We start from the raw sequence: 18,292 nt of genomic DNA on the forward strand, positions 1-18,292 counted from the left end.
CCAGACTTCTCCAGACAGTAGATGGGTGTACCAGGGTCCCATGAAGGCCACTTCTGACCAGACTTCTCCAAACAGTAGATGGGTGTACCAGGGTCCCACTGTTTTCTGACAGTTCTGAGCTGATGGCACTGCTGTACATCTTCCGATTGTGAAGGGAAGTAAGCATGATGTGTCTTTCATCTGCTGCAGTAAGTTTCCTTGGCCGACCACTGTGTCTACGGTCCTCAACGTTGCCCATTTCTTTGTGCTTCTTCAAAAGAGCTTGGACAGCACATCTGGAAACCCCTGTCTGCCTTGTAATTTCTGCCTGGGAGAGACCTTGCTGATGCATTATAACTACCTTGTGTCTTGTTGCTGTGCTCAGTCTTGCCATGGTGTATGACGTTTGATAGTAAACTGTCTTCAGCAACCTCACCTTGTTAGCTGAGTTTGGCTGTTCCTCACCCAGTTTATTCCTCCTACACAGCTGTTTCTGTTTCAGTTAATGATTGTGTTTCAACCTACATAGTGAATTGATGATCATTAGCACCTGTCTGGTATAATTGTTTAATCATACACCTGACTATATGCCTACAAAATCCCTGACTTTGTGCAAGTGTACCTACAAGAATTGATGCTGTTTTGAAGGCAAAGGGTGGTCACACCATATATGGATTTGAATTTGATTTTTCTTCTGTTCACCCACTTTGCATTTAGTACATTGATAAATATAATCTATTAGCATGTATTTTTGAAAGCATTCTTACTTTACAGCATTTTTTTACACCTGCCTAAAACTTTTGCACAGTACTGAATATTTTCTTATGATTACCTAGCACTGGGATTGAACCCGCGATCCTCAGAGCTGTAGCTCACAGTTCAAGCACTTTCTCTATCCCCATCCTCAACACCCTAGCAAGCCGCAAGCCTACTAGGTGGATGGTATTGAAGGCATCTCTTGACGTCCTGGGGACCTGGACAAACGTATAATAATGCTGTGGTCTGGTGTGACCTGGCTGCTGATATATGGGAGATGGCAGCAATAGTACAGCAGAGTGCACATGAAGTTATTTCAGAGCACCTAAATTAATTCTAATTGTGACCATTACTGAGATATTGGGCTCTCCAGGACCTGGTACTGTTTCCTGATTTCCCTTTTTCATTAGCAGCCATTCTACAGGCCAGCAGGCTGGATCCAGGTGAGAGAATAGAATAGCTCCTTGACCAGAGACTTCTAAGTAGTCACTCAGTTCTTCACTGGAGCAGTTCATAGCATACCATTCCCCTTTGAGTTTCAAGGGCAGAGTAAAGAGTAAAGGACTTCCGACACACACACACACACACACACACACACACACACACACACACACACACACACACACACACACACACACACACACACACACACACACACACACACACACACACACACACAGGGGAAAGGTAGTGATAGCAAAGGGGACATCATTCTTTCATACTGGCTACCAAAGAGGAGAGGAGGTCTCTTAAGAGATGTGAGAGGCAGTTTAAAGGCGGAAGGTGATCTGTGGCCCTGCGTTTACCTGACCATGCTGGTAGATGAATGGCTAATATGAAGGAGTAAGAGGACAGTGAGAGAGCCAGCTACTTTACTGGAACTTCAAAGAGCTTACTTCAAGATGTATATCACACAACTAAATAATTAGAACATTCCTGAGGGGTCAGAACTGTGTAATAGCTACATGTAACTGCAAAAATAAAGGAAACACGTCAGTAAATGAGGGATACAAAGTGTACTGAAAGCAGACACTTCCACACAGGTGTGGTTCCTGAGTTTATTAAGCAATTAACATCTCATCATGTACAAAAATGCCCAGTTGCCCATTATATGAGCTACCATGGCTAGAAGAAGAGATCTCAGTGACTTTGAAAGAGGGGTCTAAAATGAGCATAGGGGTTTTAATGTGTGTGTGTGTGTGTGTGTGTGTGTGTGTGTGTGTGTGTGTGTGTGTGTGTGTGTCTCAGTCACCAGATCTCAACAAAATTGAACACTTATGGGAGATTCTGGAGCGGCGCCTGAGACAGTGTTTTCCACCAACATCAACAAACACCAAATGATGGAATTTCTCGTGAAAGAATGGTGTCTCATCCCTCCAGACACTTGTAGAATCTATGCCAAGGCACATTGAAGCTGTTCAAAAACTAACTCAGTGTGTTATGTCAGCTGACCTGCGTTAAATCATGGCTTGCCATCCCTTTGCTTGTTGTCTCTTAAAATCCTAACTACTGTAGGGGGGTTGGGAATAGATCCAACACCAGACCCTCCATCCCCTTCTAAGCCCACTCCAAACCCTTATGTTTGTGGAACAGATCAGTTCTGGGTTAATTCACCCCGGCTAAAGCCACTGGAGCTCATTTCACCCCTTAGGCTTCAATTCCATGCCTCTATTCTTGGAAGGAACGACAGCCATCACACACTCTCCATCCCAATTATCATCTACCCCTCCATCCCTCCATCCCTCCATCCCATCAATCTCCGGGTCACAGCTCGCTGTGCCGCCAATCAATTTCCCACGCCCATAAATGGAAAAAATAATTGTTTGATGGATGATAAAGAAAATCTTCTAAGCTTTTTTTCTGTGGATTAGTGAGTTATTGAAGAGCACATCAATTAATTCTAAATGAATTCTAATTGTGATAATTACTGCAATATTGGGCTCTCCAGGACCTGGTACTGTTTCCTGATTTCCCTTTTTCATTAGCAGCCATTCTACAGGCCAGCAGGCTGGATCCAGGTGAGAGAATAGAATAGCTCCTTGACCAGAGACTTCTAAGTAGTCACTCAGTTCTTCACTGGAGCAGTTCACACAGAGGCTTGCGAAAGTATTCACACCCCTTGGCATTTTTCCTATTTTGTTGCCTTACAACCTGGAATTAAAATTGATTTTTTTGGGGGGTTGTATCATTTGATTTACACAACATGCCTACCACTTTGAAGATGCAAAATATGTTTTATTGTGAAACAAACAAGAAATAAGACAAAAAAAACTGAAAACTTGAGCGTGCATAACTATTCACCCACCCAAAGTCAATACTTTATAGAGCCACCTTTTGGAGCAATTGCAGCTGCAAGTCTCTTGGGGTGTGTCTCTATAAGCTTGGCACAACTAGCCCATTCTTCACGGCAAAACTGCTCCAGCTCCTTCAAGTTGGATGGGTTCCGCTGGTGTACAGCAGTCTTTAAGTCATACCACAGATTCTCAATTGGATTGAGGTCTGGGCTTTGACTAGGCCATTCCAAGATATTTAAATGGTTCCCCTTAAACCACTCAAGTGTTACTTTAGCAATATGCTTAGGGTCATTGTCCTGCTGGAAGGTGAACCTCCGTCCCAGTCTCAAATCTCTGGAAGACTGAAACCGGTTTCCCTCAAGAATTTCCCTGTATTTAGCGCCATCCATCATTCCTTCAATTCTGATCAGTTTCCCAGTCCCTGCAGATGAATGACATCCCCACAGCATAATGCTGCCACCACCGTGCTTCACTGTGGGAATGCTGTTCTCGGGGTGATGAGAGGTGTTGGGTTTTTGCCAGACATAGCGTTTTCCTGGATGGCCAAAAAGCTTTATTGTAGTCTCATCTGACCGGAGTACCTTCTTCCATATGTTTGGGGAGTCTCCCACATGACTTTTGGCAAACACCAAATGTGTTTGCAATTTTTTTTTCTTTAAGCAATGGGTTTTTTCTGTCCACTCTTCCATAAAGCCCAGCTCTGTGGAATGTACAGCTTAAAGTGGTCCTATGGACAGATACTCCAATCTCCGCTGTGAAGCTTTGCATTTCCTTGATGGTTATCTTTGGTGTCTTCGTTGCCTCTCTGATTAATGCCCTCATTGCCTGGTCCGTGAATTTTGGTGGGTGGCCCTCTCTTGGCAGGTTTGTTGTGCTGCCATATTCTTTCAATTTTTCAATAATGGATTTAATGGTGCTCCGTTGGATGTTCAAAGTTTCTGCCATTTTTTTATAATCCAACCCTGATCTGTACTTTTCCACAACTTTGTCCCTGACCTGTTTGGAGAGCTCCTTGCTCTTCATGGTGCCGCTTGCTTGGTGGTTGCAGACTCTGTTGCAGACTCTGGGGCCTTTCAGAACAGGTGTACAGTCGAAGTTGAAGTTTACAAACACTTAGGTTGGAGTCATTAAAACTGTTTTTTCAACCACTCCACAAATGTCTTGTTTACAAACTATAGTTTTGGCAAGTCAGGTTAGGACATCTACTTTGTGCATGACACAAGTAATTTTTCAAACAATTGTTAACAGACAGATTATTTCACTTGTAATTCACTGTAACACAATTCCTGTGGGTCAGAAGTTTACATACAAAAAGTTGACTGTGCCTTTAAACAGCTTGGAAAATTCCAGAAAATGTCATGGCTTTAGAAGCTTCTGATAGGCTAATTGACATCATTTGAGTCAATTGGAGGTGTACCTGTGGATGTATTTCAATGCCTACCTTCAAACTCAGTGCGTCTTTGCTCGACATCATAGGAATATCAAAATAAATCAGCCAAGACCTAAGAAAAAAAATTGTAGAGCTCCACAAGTCTGGTTCATCCTTGGGAGCAATTTCCAAATGCCTGAAGGTACCACGTTCATCTGTACAAACAATAGTACGCAAGTACAAACACCATGGGACCGCGCAGCTGTCATACCGCTCAGGAAGGAGACGCTTGAAAAGTGCAAATCAATCACAGAACAACAGCAAAGGACCTTGTGAAAATGCTGGCGGAAACAGGTACAAAAGTATCTATATCCACAGTAAAAGGAGTCCTATATCGACATAACCTGAAAGGCCGCTCAGCAAGGAAGAAGCCACTGCTACACAACTGCCATAAAAAAGCCAGACTACGGTTTGCAACTGCACATGGGACAAAGACCGTACTTTTTGGAGAAATGTCCTCTGGTCTGATGAAACAAAAATAGAACTGTTTGGCCATAATGACCATTGTTATGTTTGGAGGAAAAAGGGGGAGGCTTGCAAGCCGAAGAACACCATCCCAACCGTGAAGCACGGGGGTGGCAGCATCATGGTGTGGGGGTGCTTTGCTGCAGGAGGGACTGGTGCACTTCACAAAATAGATGGCATGATGAGGAAGTACAATTATGTGGGTATATTGAAGCAACATCTCAAGACATCAGTCAGGAAGTTAAAGCTTGGTCGCAAATGGGTCTTCCAAATGGACAATGACCTCAAGCATACTTCCGAAGTTGAGGCAAAATGGCTTAAGGACAACAAGGTCAAGGTATTAGAGTGGCCATCACAAAGCCCTGACCTCAATCCTATAGAAAATTTGTGGGCAGAACTGAAAAGGGGTGTGCGAGCAAGGAGGCCTACAAACCTGATTCAGTTACACCAGCTCTGTCAGGAGGAATGGGCCAAAATTCACCCAAGTTATTGTGGGAAGCTTGTGGAAGGCTACCCAAAATGTTTGACCCAAGTCAAAACAATTTGAAAGCAATGCTACCAAATACTAATTGAGTGTATGTAAACTTCTGACCTACTGGGAATGTGATGAAAGAAATAAAAGCTTAATTAAATCATTCTCTCTACTATTATTCTGACATTTCACATTCTTGAAATAAAGTGGTGATCCTAACTGACCTAAGACAGGGAATTTTTACTTAAATGTCAGGAATTGTAAAAAACTGACTTTAAATGTATTTGGCTAAGGTGTATGTAAACTTCCGACTTCAAGTGTATATATAATGAGATCATGTGACAGATCATGTGACACTTAGATTGCACACAGGTGGACTTTATTTAACTAATTATGTGACTTCTGAAGGTAATTGGTTGCACCAGATCTTATTTAGGGGCTTCATAGCAAAGAGGGTGAATACATATGCACTCACCACTTTTCCATTTTTTTAAATTAATTTTTTATTTGAAACAAGTAATTTTTTTCATTTCACTTCACCAATTTGGACTATTTGGTGTATGTCCATTACATAAAATCCAAATAAAAATCAATTTCAATTACAGGTTGTAATACAACAAAATACGAAAACGCCAAGGGGGATGAATACTTTTGCAAGGAATAGTTTTGAAAAGCCAACTGACATTTACTCCTGAGGTGCTGACCTGTTGCACCCTCTACAACCACTGTGATTATTATTATTTGACCCTGCTGGTCATCTATGAACATTTGAACATCTAGGCCATGTTCTGTTATAATCTCCACCCGGCACAGCCAGAAGAGGACTGGCCACCCCTCATAGCCTGGTTCCTCTCTAGGTTTCTTCCTAGGTTCTGGCCTTTCTAGGGAGTTTTTCCTAGCCACCGTGCTTCTACACCTGCATTGCTTGCTGTTTGGGGTTTTAGGCTGGGTTCCTGTACAGCACTTTGAGATATCAGCTGATGTAAGAAGGGCTTTATAAATACATTTGATTTGATTTGCAAGGCACTGTTTCATACCATTCCCCTTTGTGCTTCAAGGGCAGAGGGGATGGAGCAAAGGACGCACACACACACACACATGTACACACACACGCACACACACACACACACACACACACACACACACACACACACACACACACACACACACACACACACACACACACACACACACACACACACACACACACACACACACACACACACACACACACACACACACACACACAACTGCACTTAAAAACATACAGCACAATTCATTTTCAGGCTGATCGCTTTCACAGAGGTGAGAGGCACACGGGTCTGGCAACACATTGAGCTGGAGGTAGAGAAAGTCTGCAGTCTTGATTTGATGGAATTGTGTCATTTGTCAGTTGTGACACACAATGAGCTATGAGGAAGAGTGCTGGATTGGAACGTTCCCTTTCTATTGGGCTCCTTGAGGAAACATGATGCTAGCACATTGTGATTGTGCTTTCCTTGTGTCGTACAGTTTTGGAAGCACTGAAGTACACGCATATATGCACGCACGCACGCATGCATGCACACACGCATGCACGCACACACACACACACACACACACACACACACACACACACACACACACACACACACACACACACACACACACACACACACACACACACACACACACACACACACATTGTGTGTAATGCAGCAGGGGCAGAGGAGTAGAGTGAATAGGTGGCATATGGCAGGTCCCTCTACAGGCCCACCGTTATTCTGCCTGTCTTCACTCTGCTCCCCTCCTCTCTTCTCCTCTCCTGTTCTGTTCATTTCTCCCCTCAGCCTGACGGATGCGCCCCCAGAAAATGTGCACAACAGCAGCTTTCAAGGACACACTTCTTATTGCCTGTGTACATTACAGTAATGTGTGTAGGTGCATGTACAGTGTTTGTGTGTGTGTTGGGGGAATGTATGTGTGTGTCTTCATTTTCTATATTGACATTAAAACTAAACGATGGGGACGGCAAGCAGCCAGAATGGTGTGGTCATGCAGTTCGGACAGATGCTAGCTGACTGTGTGAGAGGGTCGCAGGAGACGTGAAAGTGTGTAACCACACTCCGTGCTGTGTAGGGAGACATGTTGTACTGGAACCAGTAATGAGCCAGTAAAAGACTGGCCACTCGTGGGCCTCCCAGTACCGTATGGTAGGGGAGAAACACTCCTCGTTTGTCCCAAACCAACAGAGAAAATTCCAGAATGGCAGAGTCAGGATATGTTGGATTGTACCTCAGGGATTCTGAGGCATTGACATTTTGGTATGACCAAGCATTCATTGGAAAGCAACAATGTGCTCCAATCTTTGAATACAATTTTACTCAAAAGGCTCCTTAAATGTCTAAAAATAAACACTTTTATGCTATTCACCTTGGTGTTACTTTGAATAAGAAGCATGTGGATTGGACTGTAACCAGGATGCGCAGTATCAAATCATGTGTGTGGTCTTGCCTTACCTTTGGATGCCTCTGTTCCGTACGGGTTGCCCAGGCTGTCCGTCAGGTCAGGTAGCCAGGCATCTCTGACTGCGGACTTGAAGACGTCACGGTTGTCAAGACTCTGGATTGGCCGGAAGTTGCTCCTCAGGTATTCCACAGACTTCACATGGTCCTGCTGCTCTGTGGTGAAGATGGAGTAGAACGCCTCCAGCTAAAAGAGATATAGAAAGAGAGAGGTAGAGAAAGAGAGAGATAGAGATAGAGAGATGAAGACAGAAAAACACACACCTTATTAAGGAGGAGAGAAATGACCATAATACATGTTGAGGATATTGAAACCTCTGACATCATGTGAGGTGGAAAATTGGATTCATGAGCTGATTTGTTTTGTTCATGGCATCTTTCAAGCAGCCAATGCCCAGTGAGATCCTATTTTCCTTTGCCCATACATGTGTAATGCTGTAATCTTGTTCCTAGCTGAGAGTCTAAGAGGCGTGAAGGGCCAAGCTAGCCCAGCCTAATCAGGGGAATAGCGTTCATGAAGCAAACAGAAAAACATGAACAGCTGTCCCCCTCCTCTCCTCTCCACAGCCCAGAGAAGAACCACCACCACCACAGAAGAACCACTATCTGACCAGGAGCAGGGACCCAGGAAATAATCTGAATAATCTGCCGAGCGGTTTCAGAGCTGCTTAAGATGATGAGCGCAAAGTCTGTCCGTCAACATCATGATGACACGCTAACGGCTACAGAAACAACATGAGCTGAGACTGATCATGTGAAAAACACACAGTCGATTTAGAGCGGAAAAAAAGCGGATAGAGAAAGAGAGATGTAGGGAGGGAAGGTCTCATTTCCTCAGTGTGTGATTTGGTCAGGGAGTGGGAGTGAGGTTGTGGGATAAACAAGCAGTCGGTATGGTTACAGAGAGAGGGTTGGAACACTTCCCTGTCTGCTCGGCTCTGTGTGTGTTTACTAAGCAGACTGAGACTGGAGACCTGGGGAATACTCAGCTCAATGACTACCCCCTACAGTGGCTGTGGAGGGTGTGTGTGGGTGTGTGTGTGTGTGCACCACAGATTTCTCTCATCTGACACTGTAGGGAAGATGTATTCCAGCAGAATAGTAACGTATCTTCCATTCTTTAACAGGCCACATGTGATGTCCCTTAGGCTGAGCCCTTCTATAGGCTGCATTGGCCATCATGGCTGATCTGCTAAACATCAGTAGCCTCCAGCCCTGGCACAGACAGCACAGGCTCAAGCCAGGCCGTGTCGAAGCAATACGCTGCTCTCCACCAAATCTCTTAATCAGACTAGAATCTGCTAATCCCTAATATGGCAACACCCTCCTGAAAAAGCAGCTTATTCGGGTTGAAATCTCTTCCAGGCCTGCCAGAGGATTTCTGTCTTTGTGTGGAAATCACAGTGCGATTGGAGACTAATCCTTCCAGGAGTGACGCCGCACACACTCACGCAAACACACACACACTTCTGTGACTAGTGAGGAAGGCATCTGTGATGGGGAGAGCAGAGGGTTAAGTGGCCTGGCGTGGCACACACTCACACAGTCCAGATGTTACAAGTGGAAGCATTTTAGGCGGAGCTGTCGCTATGGAATAGCTGAGCATCGATCTGCTTTAAAAGCCACCCTTAAGCTACATCTGTCACTCCCAATGACCTACTTCCACCACTGATCAAGAACAAAAGACTGAGATGGAGGGAGAGAGAGAGGAAGGGTGAGAGAGAGAGGGAGGGAGAGAGATGAAGACATAGACAGACAGGGGAGAGGGAGTGCACTGTGTCTTCTTTCCATGTTCTTTCATCTTGGCCAATGATGTTTTCTTCAAACCTCAGGACAGGGAAGGTGGTAACAATAGACTTCAAAGTCGAGTTAAATCAAATAAAAAAGATTGACTAATGGTCAGGGGTAAACATCCGGAGGATAAAGGATAGGAACGGTAATGATAAAGGATCAAAGTGACAGGAAGGAAGGACATGCTGCCTGGATGGATAGAGCCCCTGTAAGTCCCTGTCCTGTTCATCAACACGACTCAAACATCTCCCTGATTTTCCATCACCTCTCATGTGTCGATCAGGGTAGCTAGCTAGGTCTCCGCCTCTCAGGAGAGTCTACAAAAATACTTCTTATACCAGGAAGCTCTGTAGAGGTGCTGTGAAAACCCCCATTGTATATTCCATATATATCCCAGAACATTATTCATTGTTGACTGGATCTCAGGCAAAATCAAATAATCCGAAAGGTCAGGCTCAGAGTTCCTCCATGCTGCTTTTCATCTTCTCTACTCTGCCTCTCTGCTCTCTTCTAATTCAGAGGATGACAACAGACAAATCCCCTCTACTCTGCTATGAGACACCTGCTGTCTTCTGGTGAAGAAGCACCATTCACCTTGAGCTCCCATAAACACGCTATTGTAAAACTTGTCTGCCATTTATCATTGTATTCAAGAGTAAAATAACATCTTTAAATGATCCTACTACAGAATATGGTAATGTACCCCATTAGAAACTTTGTTCATTTTACAGTAGGTTATAATAGCGAAGGTATGCCTATCTTCTTCTGGCTGTGTGTGTGAAGAACAGTTTTTTCGAGCTGTATGCAGACAGTGAATGTAATGCTGGTTTTATACAGGTTTTAAGTGTATGTGATAGTCTTATTGCTAGCCGTACTGTGCATGCAGCTGCTGTGACCACACACCTTTCTGCTAGCTATTAAGGGTGCATAGACCTATGTACCAGTGTGCCATTTTGCATTCAGCAGTAGGGTAAGCTCTATGTAGCAGCCAGAATGTGATTTAGCCAGACAGTATGTAAGGGGAATATGAAGCTGACTAGCGGTGAGCTAGTGGTATTCAAGTGGTATAAAGCTTTATGTATGAGTGACCTATCTCTGTGTGGGCCCAGAGCCAGCGCCTCTCCTCCACAGCTTTTGAGCTGTCTGGTCCTTGACTAAGCTTTGGCAGATAAACACGGTCTGCCACCGAGCACGCTCACAGGGGGCAACGCTCGACCACCCCTCAACACCACAGCCCACACATTCCCTCTCTCACAGTCCTTTTCCTCCTCTTCCTCTCCTTCTTTCTCTCTTTACCTCTCCATCTCTCGCCCTTTTTCTCTCCTCTCTTCTTTCTCCCAATCTCTATTTCTCTCTCTTTCTCTCTTCCTCTCCTGCTGTGTCCCCTTAGATAAAGCCAATACTTGTTCCACATTTGGCTTCTTCCAGCCGCACTCTTAAGTAAACTCATTTAGCCTCATTAGAATGTAAGTTTGACAAATGTTCCCTGGACTGTTGGGGAGGAGAGAAGGACCCAGCGAGGCCAGAAACTGCACCCTCACATTACTAGCCATGTTTGTCTCAACCCAGTCCCAGATACAAACATCACACATTAGGTATGTGAGGAAAATACAGCTCCTGGAAGAAGGAGGCCATTAGTCAAAGGAAAGAAGTCAGTGTGTGTGTGTGAGTGTGAGTGTGTGTGTGAGTGTGAGTGAGTGAGTGAGTGAGTGAGTGAGTGAGTGAGTGAGTGAGTGAGTGAGTGAGTGAGTGAGTGAGTGAGTGAGTGAGTGAGTGAGTGAGTGAGAGAGAGAGAGATAAAGTGACTCACCTGTTTGTAGGAGAGGAACACAGGTCTATTGAAGACGATCCACTCTACCACCTTGCTGCAGGGTGGGGTGGTGAGAGAGCCTGTGTAGCGATAGTAACTCCCCAACGATGACGGCAACAGATCCCTCAGAACAAAGGGCTCCAGGAAGGTTTCTTTCTCTGGGGGAGAACAAGCACAGTGACACAAGGAATCAGTATTGACCATTCAGTCACATCACATACAGCCACTATAAACATGTAGTATATCTCTATACTACGATGCTTGGGAATGAGAAAATATCATTTTTGATTGGAATAGACAGGGTCATGGGGATTTAGGTATAACCCTCTAGTACTGATGTAAGTCGCCTAGTTTGGCTGCCATAAGGATTATTCAACCAGGCCTGAGTCAGAGCTGCTGTGTGTAACCACTGGATCTGGCCCCAGTGTCCAAGGCTATATCAGAACCCAATGGACAACTCAAGCTTGACACAAATACCCCTCTTATAGCTGATCAATCCCACTGAGGACAAAACCGCCCATTTCCTTCCAAAATCCTTTTGTGATGGCAATGCTTACCAGTCAAAGACAACAATGGCATTCACACTTTGCCCAGGATAGAGATAAAGAGAGAAGGCAAACCTCTTGTGCCATAACTTTTCATGACCAACAATGAGGAGTCTACCCCCAACCCCTCTAAAATAGATTTAACAATGTAAATAACCTCCAAAGATGTGACGAGGAAACAAAACAAAATGGCTGTATGAATCCTCCTGGCCCACATTTTCAATACATAACTAAACTGGGAATCCTATTGAGCAGGGGTGAAAAAGGGGCTTAGCGTGCTAGCAATGCACCACGGAGCCGCATCAGATTGGACGTGAATGGGAGAGCTGGGGGATTAAAGCCACTGCTGGAGAATAGAGGACAGATAGAAGCAGGCACAGTAGCAGGGAAGGCACTATACTACTGCTTCTACCACAGCTGTACCACTAGCTAGGTTCAATGCTGTACTGTAGTCTACTGTACAGTAAGCTATTTCAGCCTTTATAAATTCATTTCCAATCAGGGTTGGAGAGTGCCGAGTCAGTGGAGACTTCAAAGCCACTGTGAGACGCTGAATTAATGGACTTGTAATGCCAGTGAGGAGCGGGGAGTTCATTTCAGCACTGTCACAGGAGACCACTGAGAAAGAACGCTTCACTGAGCAAACACTGTCTGACACTGAGCTAACACTGGACAAGGTACATCTACTGTACATACAGTACATGCAAGAGAATACAATGACGTACAGGGTTAAGGAAGTACAGTATGTCACCTCATCAGCCCCCCTCTCCTTTATCTCCTTCATATCCAGCATTAAGACACCACTGTATCATACAGCTGGGACTTATTAGTAGATACTTGAATCACTCCTAAATCTTCATATTATGCCCCAGTACCTTTTCACAGCTAAAATCCCCACGTCTTCAGACAGAAAAAAAGTCTGTGGCTTACTGCATATCTCAAATCAAATCAAATTTTATTGGTCACATACACATGGTTAGTAGATGTTAATGCGAGTATAGCGAAATGCTTGTGCTTTTAGTTCCAACAGTGCAGTAATATCTAACAAGTAATCTAACAAATTTACGACTACCTTATACACAAAAATGTAAAGGGATGAATATGTACATATAAATATATGGATGAGCGATGGCCGTGCGGCATAGGCAAGATGCAGTAGATGGTATAGAATACAGTATACAGTGAGGGAAAAAGGTATTTGATCCCCTGCTGATTTTGTACGTTTGCCCACTGACAAAGAAATGATCAGTCTATAATTTTAATGGTATGTTTATTTGAACAGTGAGAGACAGAATAACAACAAAAAAATCCAGAAAAACGCATGTCAAAAATATTATAAATTGATTTGCATTTTAATGAGGGAAATAAATATTTGACCCCCTCTTAACCAGAAAGATTTCTGGCTCCCAGGTGTCTTTTATACAGGTAACGAGCTGAGATTAGGACCACACTCTTAAAGGGAGTGCTCCTAATCTCAGTTTGTTACCTGTATAAAAGACACCTGTCCACAGAAGCAATCAATCAATCAGATTCCAAACTCTCCACCATGGCCAAGACCAAAGAGCTCTCCAAGGATGTCAGGGACAAGATTTTAGACCTACACAAGTCTGGAATGGGCTACAACACCATCACCAAGCAGCTTGGTGAGAAGGTGACAACAGTTGGTGCGATTATTCGCAAATGGAAGAAACACAAAAGAACTGTCAATCTCCCTCGGCCTGGGGCTCCATGCAAGACCTCACCTCGTGGAGTTGCAATGATCATGAGAACAGTGAGGAATCAGCCCAGAACTACACGGGATGATCTTGTCAATGATCTCAAGGCAGCTGGGACCATAGTCACCAAGAAAACAATTGGTAACACATTACGCTGTGAAGGACTGAAATCCTGCAGCGCCCGCAAGGTCCCCCTGCTCAAGAAACCACATAGACATGCCCGTCTGAAGTTTGCCAATGAACATCTGAATGATTCAGAGGACAACTGGGTGAAAGTGTTGTGGTCAGATGAGACCAAAATGGAGCTCTTTGGCATCAACTCAACTCACCGTGTTTGGAGGAGGAATGCTGCCTATGACCCCAAGAACACCACCCCCACCGTCAAACATGGAGGTGGAAACATTATGCTTTGGGGGTGTTTTTCTGCTAAGGGGACAGGACAACTTCACCGCATCAAAGGGACAATGGACGGGGCCATGTACCATCAAATCTTGGGTGAGAACCTCCTTCCCTCAGCCAGGGCATTGAAAATGGGTCGTGGATGGGTATTCCAGCATGACAATGACCCAAAACACACGGCCAAGGCAACAAAGGAGTGGCTCAAGAAGAAGCACATTAAGGTCCTGGAGTGGCCTAGCCAGTCTCCAGACCTTAATCCCATAGAAAATCTGTGGAGGGAGCTGAAGGTTCGAGTTGCCAAACGTCAGCCTCGAAACCTTAATGACTTGGAGAAGATCTGCAAAGAGGAGTGGGACAAAATCCCTCCTGAGATGTGTGCAAACCTGGTGGCCAACTACAAGAAACGTCTGACCTCTGTGATTGCCAACAAGGGTTTTGCCACCAAGTACTAAGTCATGTTTTGCAGAGGGGTCAAATACTTATTTCCCTCATTAAAATGCAAATCAATTTCAAAATTTTTTGACATGCGTTTTTTTCTGGATTTTGTTGTTGTTATTCTGTCTCTCACTGTTCAAATAAACCTACCATTAAAATGATAGACTGATCATTTCTTTGTCAGTGGGCAAACGTACAAAATCAGCAGGGGATCAAATACTTTTTTCCCTCACTGTATACATATGAGATGAGTAATGTAGGATATGAAAACATTATTAAGTGGCGTTATTTAAAGTGACTAGTGATAACTTTATTACATCCATTATTACATTTATTAAAGTGGCCAGAGATTTGAGTCTGTATGTTGGCAGCAGCCACTCTATGTTAGTGATGGCTGATGTCTGATGGCCTGGAGATAGAAGCTGTTTTTCAGTCTCTCAGTCCCAGCTTTGATGCACCTGTACTGACCTCACCTTCTGGATGATAGTGGGGTGAACAGGCAGTGGCTCGGGTGGTTATTGTCCTTGATTATCTTTTTGGCCTTCCTGTGACATGTAGGTGTCCTGGAGGTCCTGGAGGGCAGGTAGTTTGCCCCCGGTGATGCGTTGTGCAGACCGCACTACCCTCTGGAGAGCTTGCGGTTGTGGGCGGAGCAGTTACCATACCAGGCAGTGATACAGCCCGACAGGATGCTCTCGATTGTGCATCTGTAAAAGTTTGTGAGTGTTTTAGGTGACAAGCCAAATTTCTTCAGCCTCCTGAGGTTGAAGAGGCGCTGTTGCACCTTCTTCACCACACTGTCTGGGTGGACCATTTCAGTTTGTCCGAGATGTGTACGCCGAGGAACTTAACTTTCCACCTTCTCCACTGCGGTCCTGTCGATGTGGATAGGGGGCTGCTCCCTCTGCTGTTTCCTGAAGTCCACGATCATCTCCTGTGTTTTGTTGACGTTGAGTAACAGGTTATTTTCCTGACACCACACTCCAAGGGCCCTCACCTCCTCCCTGTAGGCCGTCTCGTCGTTGTTGGTAATCAAGCCAACCACTGTAGTCGTCTGCAAACTTGATGATTGAGTTGGAGGCGTACATGGCCACGCAGTCATGGGTGAACAGGGAGTACAGGAGAGGGCTGAGAACGCACCCAATGTAGCCTATGATTTGCATGTGTTGATGGGCACCCACTGTACCATCGTGTTAATTCAAATAGGAAATGAATGAACAAAGGATTTTCAGCGTTCTGTTAAGATTAAATCCAGACAATGCCTTGGGTGTCATTTAATCTACATGCATGTGTTGACTGGCCCCAGCTTAAATCCACTCGCAACATCTATCTCCTGCACAAGAGATATCTGAGCTGTAAACTACACACAGACACACACACATGCATGGTCTCACACAAGCACACACACACAGATACTCAGAACTGTGTCTGTAAGCACTTGGTTTCTCCTGATATGTGTCCTGAGGACGTGTCTTTGCGCCTAGATTCTGTACCTGCCCTTGACGTATAATTAAATATTAAGACTAAGTAACCTAATGGATGATTACTTGAGCAGACAGATTTCCTGTTCCACAGGCCCGTGTGCTTAAAATACCAGCAGAATGAGCTCCGTCGACGCCACATTAATAATACAATTAAAAGGCCTTGCTTTGAGCCACAGGAAACACACAGAGCCATTGAAAACAGTGGATGGCTTCACAACGTTCTCACAACAAATCTTCCTCTGACACTTCAAACAAGGGTTTGTTTGTGCGTCTACGTGTGGATGGATCCCAGGGAACGGGATAGGATGTGTTGCAGTGTTAGGATTTATTTCAGCAGTGGTGGCAACGTCTGTGAGAAGTGTTGGTTGGTTGGGGGGAGGGGAAGGTCTGTGAGAAGGTCACTTCTGGGGCATTCTAACAAAAATGCCTGAAAATGAAATGATGTTCTCTTCTTTTGTTTCATTTTATCTCTTCAACTCAATGACATCACCAGACAATTCTATACTAACCCCAGAGATAATTGATCTAGCGTAACATTACTGTTTCATAGCTAACAATCATTACATTCATCTATTAATAGGGTTGGCTCATAGAGATAGCTAGAGGACGCAACATTGTATCTGTCCCATTATGGCATCTGTGAGCCTGGGCAGTGCTATTGAGGCCATCTCCACTTTGAAGTAGTCAATGTTTTTCTTCCACCACTTCTATGAGTTGGTAAACAAACTGAAAGGGTGCATACTGCCACCTGGAGTGTGTTGTTTGAACAGGTATAAAGCCAATTTGGTGATTTACTGCCACCTGCAGTTATGGAATGTATGCTCAAGAGTATAATACATTAGCTGTTCCCTCCTACTGACCTGGATGGAATTATGTGATCCTTCCTTAATCCAACACAAAGCCACAAATGTCTCATGTTTAGAGGGAGCGTACAATTGGCATGCTGACCGCAGGAATGTCCACCAGGGCTGTTGCCAGAGAATTTAATGTTAATTTCTCTATGCGAAGAAGATGTGTCGCGCTGCATGAGGCAAATGGTGGTCACACCAGATACTGACTGATTTTTTGACCCACGCCCCTACCTTTTTTTAAGGTATCTGTGACCCACAGATGCATATTTGTATTCCCAGTCATATGAAATCCATAGATTAGGGCCTAATGAACTGTAACTCAGTAAAATCTTAGAAATTGTTGCATTATTATTTTTGTTCAGTGTAGTTCCATTTTAGGTTTCTGAAACGATCTGATGGGAATCTGAGGAAGATATGTAACTTGTTGTAACTTGTCCCTGTGATCTTAAAAGTCTCGGAAGAATAAAAAATAAATACTAATAATATAATTTATGTTTTTCAGTGGCGCCATCAATTTAGCAGTGGAGGTGTGGCGCTGCTAATTGAATATAGGGGAAACACTGTGTTGGAAGGAATCATTGTGTAGAATTTAGCATGTGTTTTGCTATTTGTTTGCTGGAAGTTTGTGTGTGAGTTTGTGAGTATGTGTGTGCATGAGAATGCTTAATTCAAATCCATAAATCTTGAGTCTCCCTCCCTCTTACTCCCTCCTCTCCCTCCCTCCCTCCCTCCGTGCCTGTCCCCTCCCCGTCTGGGGGCGGCAGAGCTTAAAATACATCTCTCCATTCACAACTGGGAGACAGCAAGAGACAGGCCTGTCAGCGGGGGAGGAAAGGGGGAGATGAGGGAGGCGGGGGACCCCACGGTCATATCTGTCTCGGATAAAGACAGTGCATATCTCACCCCCCGTCACGCTGCCTGGCCCTGGGCACGCCACAGTCTGCCTCCTCTCTCCCAACCTTAGCTCTTTCTCCCTCTCTTCTCCCGTCACATTCCCTCCCTCCTTTTTGTCTTCCCCAGCACACTCCCTTCTTTCCTCTTCTCTCTATTCACACTTCCTCCCCTTCTCCTGTCCTTCTTCAGAGTCCCTCCTCCTTTATACTGCCATCATCACACTCCCTCTCTCCTGTCCTCCCTCACGTCCCCTCCCATTTCCCGTTTCCCGTCACACTCCCTCTCTCCTCCTCTCTAGTCCCATCATATCTCCTCCCTCTCACCACAGGACACCGCCAGAGCCCTCAGCAATAACACATGGCATCAAAGACAGGAAGACAACGGGACTATCATGGTGACTGTCATTGTGAAATTGACGGTGGAGGATAAGTATGATATTGATGATGATGGCTTTCACTGGTTCCACTAA

At 44.7% G+C, this 18,292-nt stretch overlaps 1 protein-coding gene across 1 annotated transcript in view; it reads right to left on the reverse strand.

The window, feature by feature from the left end:
• Nucleotides 1-18,292, reverse strand: part of LOC106583020 (receptor-type tyrosine-protein phosphatase gamma) — a 286,004-nt gene that overhangs the window by 32,198 nt on the left and 235,514 nt on the right. Inside the window, exons 7-8 of the mRNA XM_014166758.2 lie at nucleotides 11,501-11,658; nucleotides 7,894-8,086 (exon numbers count right to left, since the gene is read on the reverse strand). Of these exons, the coding sequence (XP_014022233.1) occupies nucleotides 7,894-8,086; nucleotides 11,501-11,658 (351 nt within the window). The remainder of the gene's footprint in view (nucleotides 1-7,893; nucleotides 8,087-11,500; nucleotides 11,659-18,292) is intronic.

This window comes from Salmo salar, chromosome ssa22 (genome assembly GCF_905237065.1).
Source record: "Salmo salar chromosome ssa22, Ssal_v3.1, whole genome shotgun sequence".
NCBI lineage: Eukaryota > Metazoa > Chordata > Actinopteri > Salmoniformes > Salmonidae > Salmo > Salmo salar.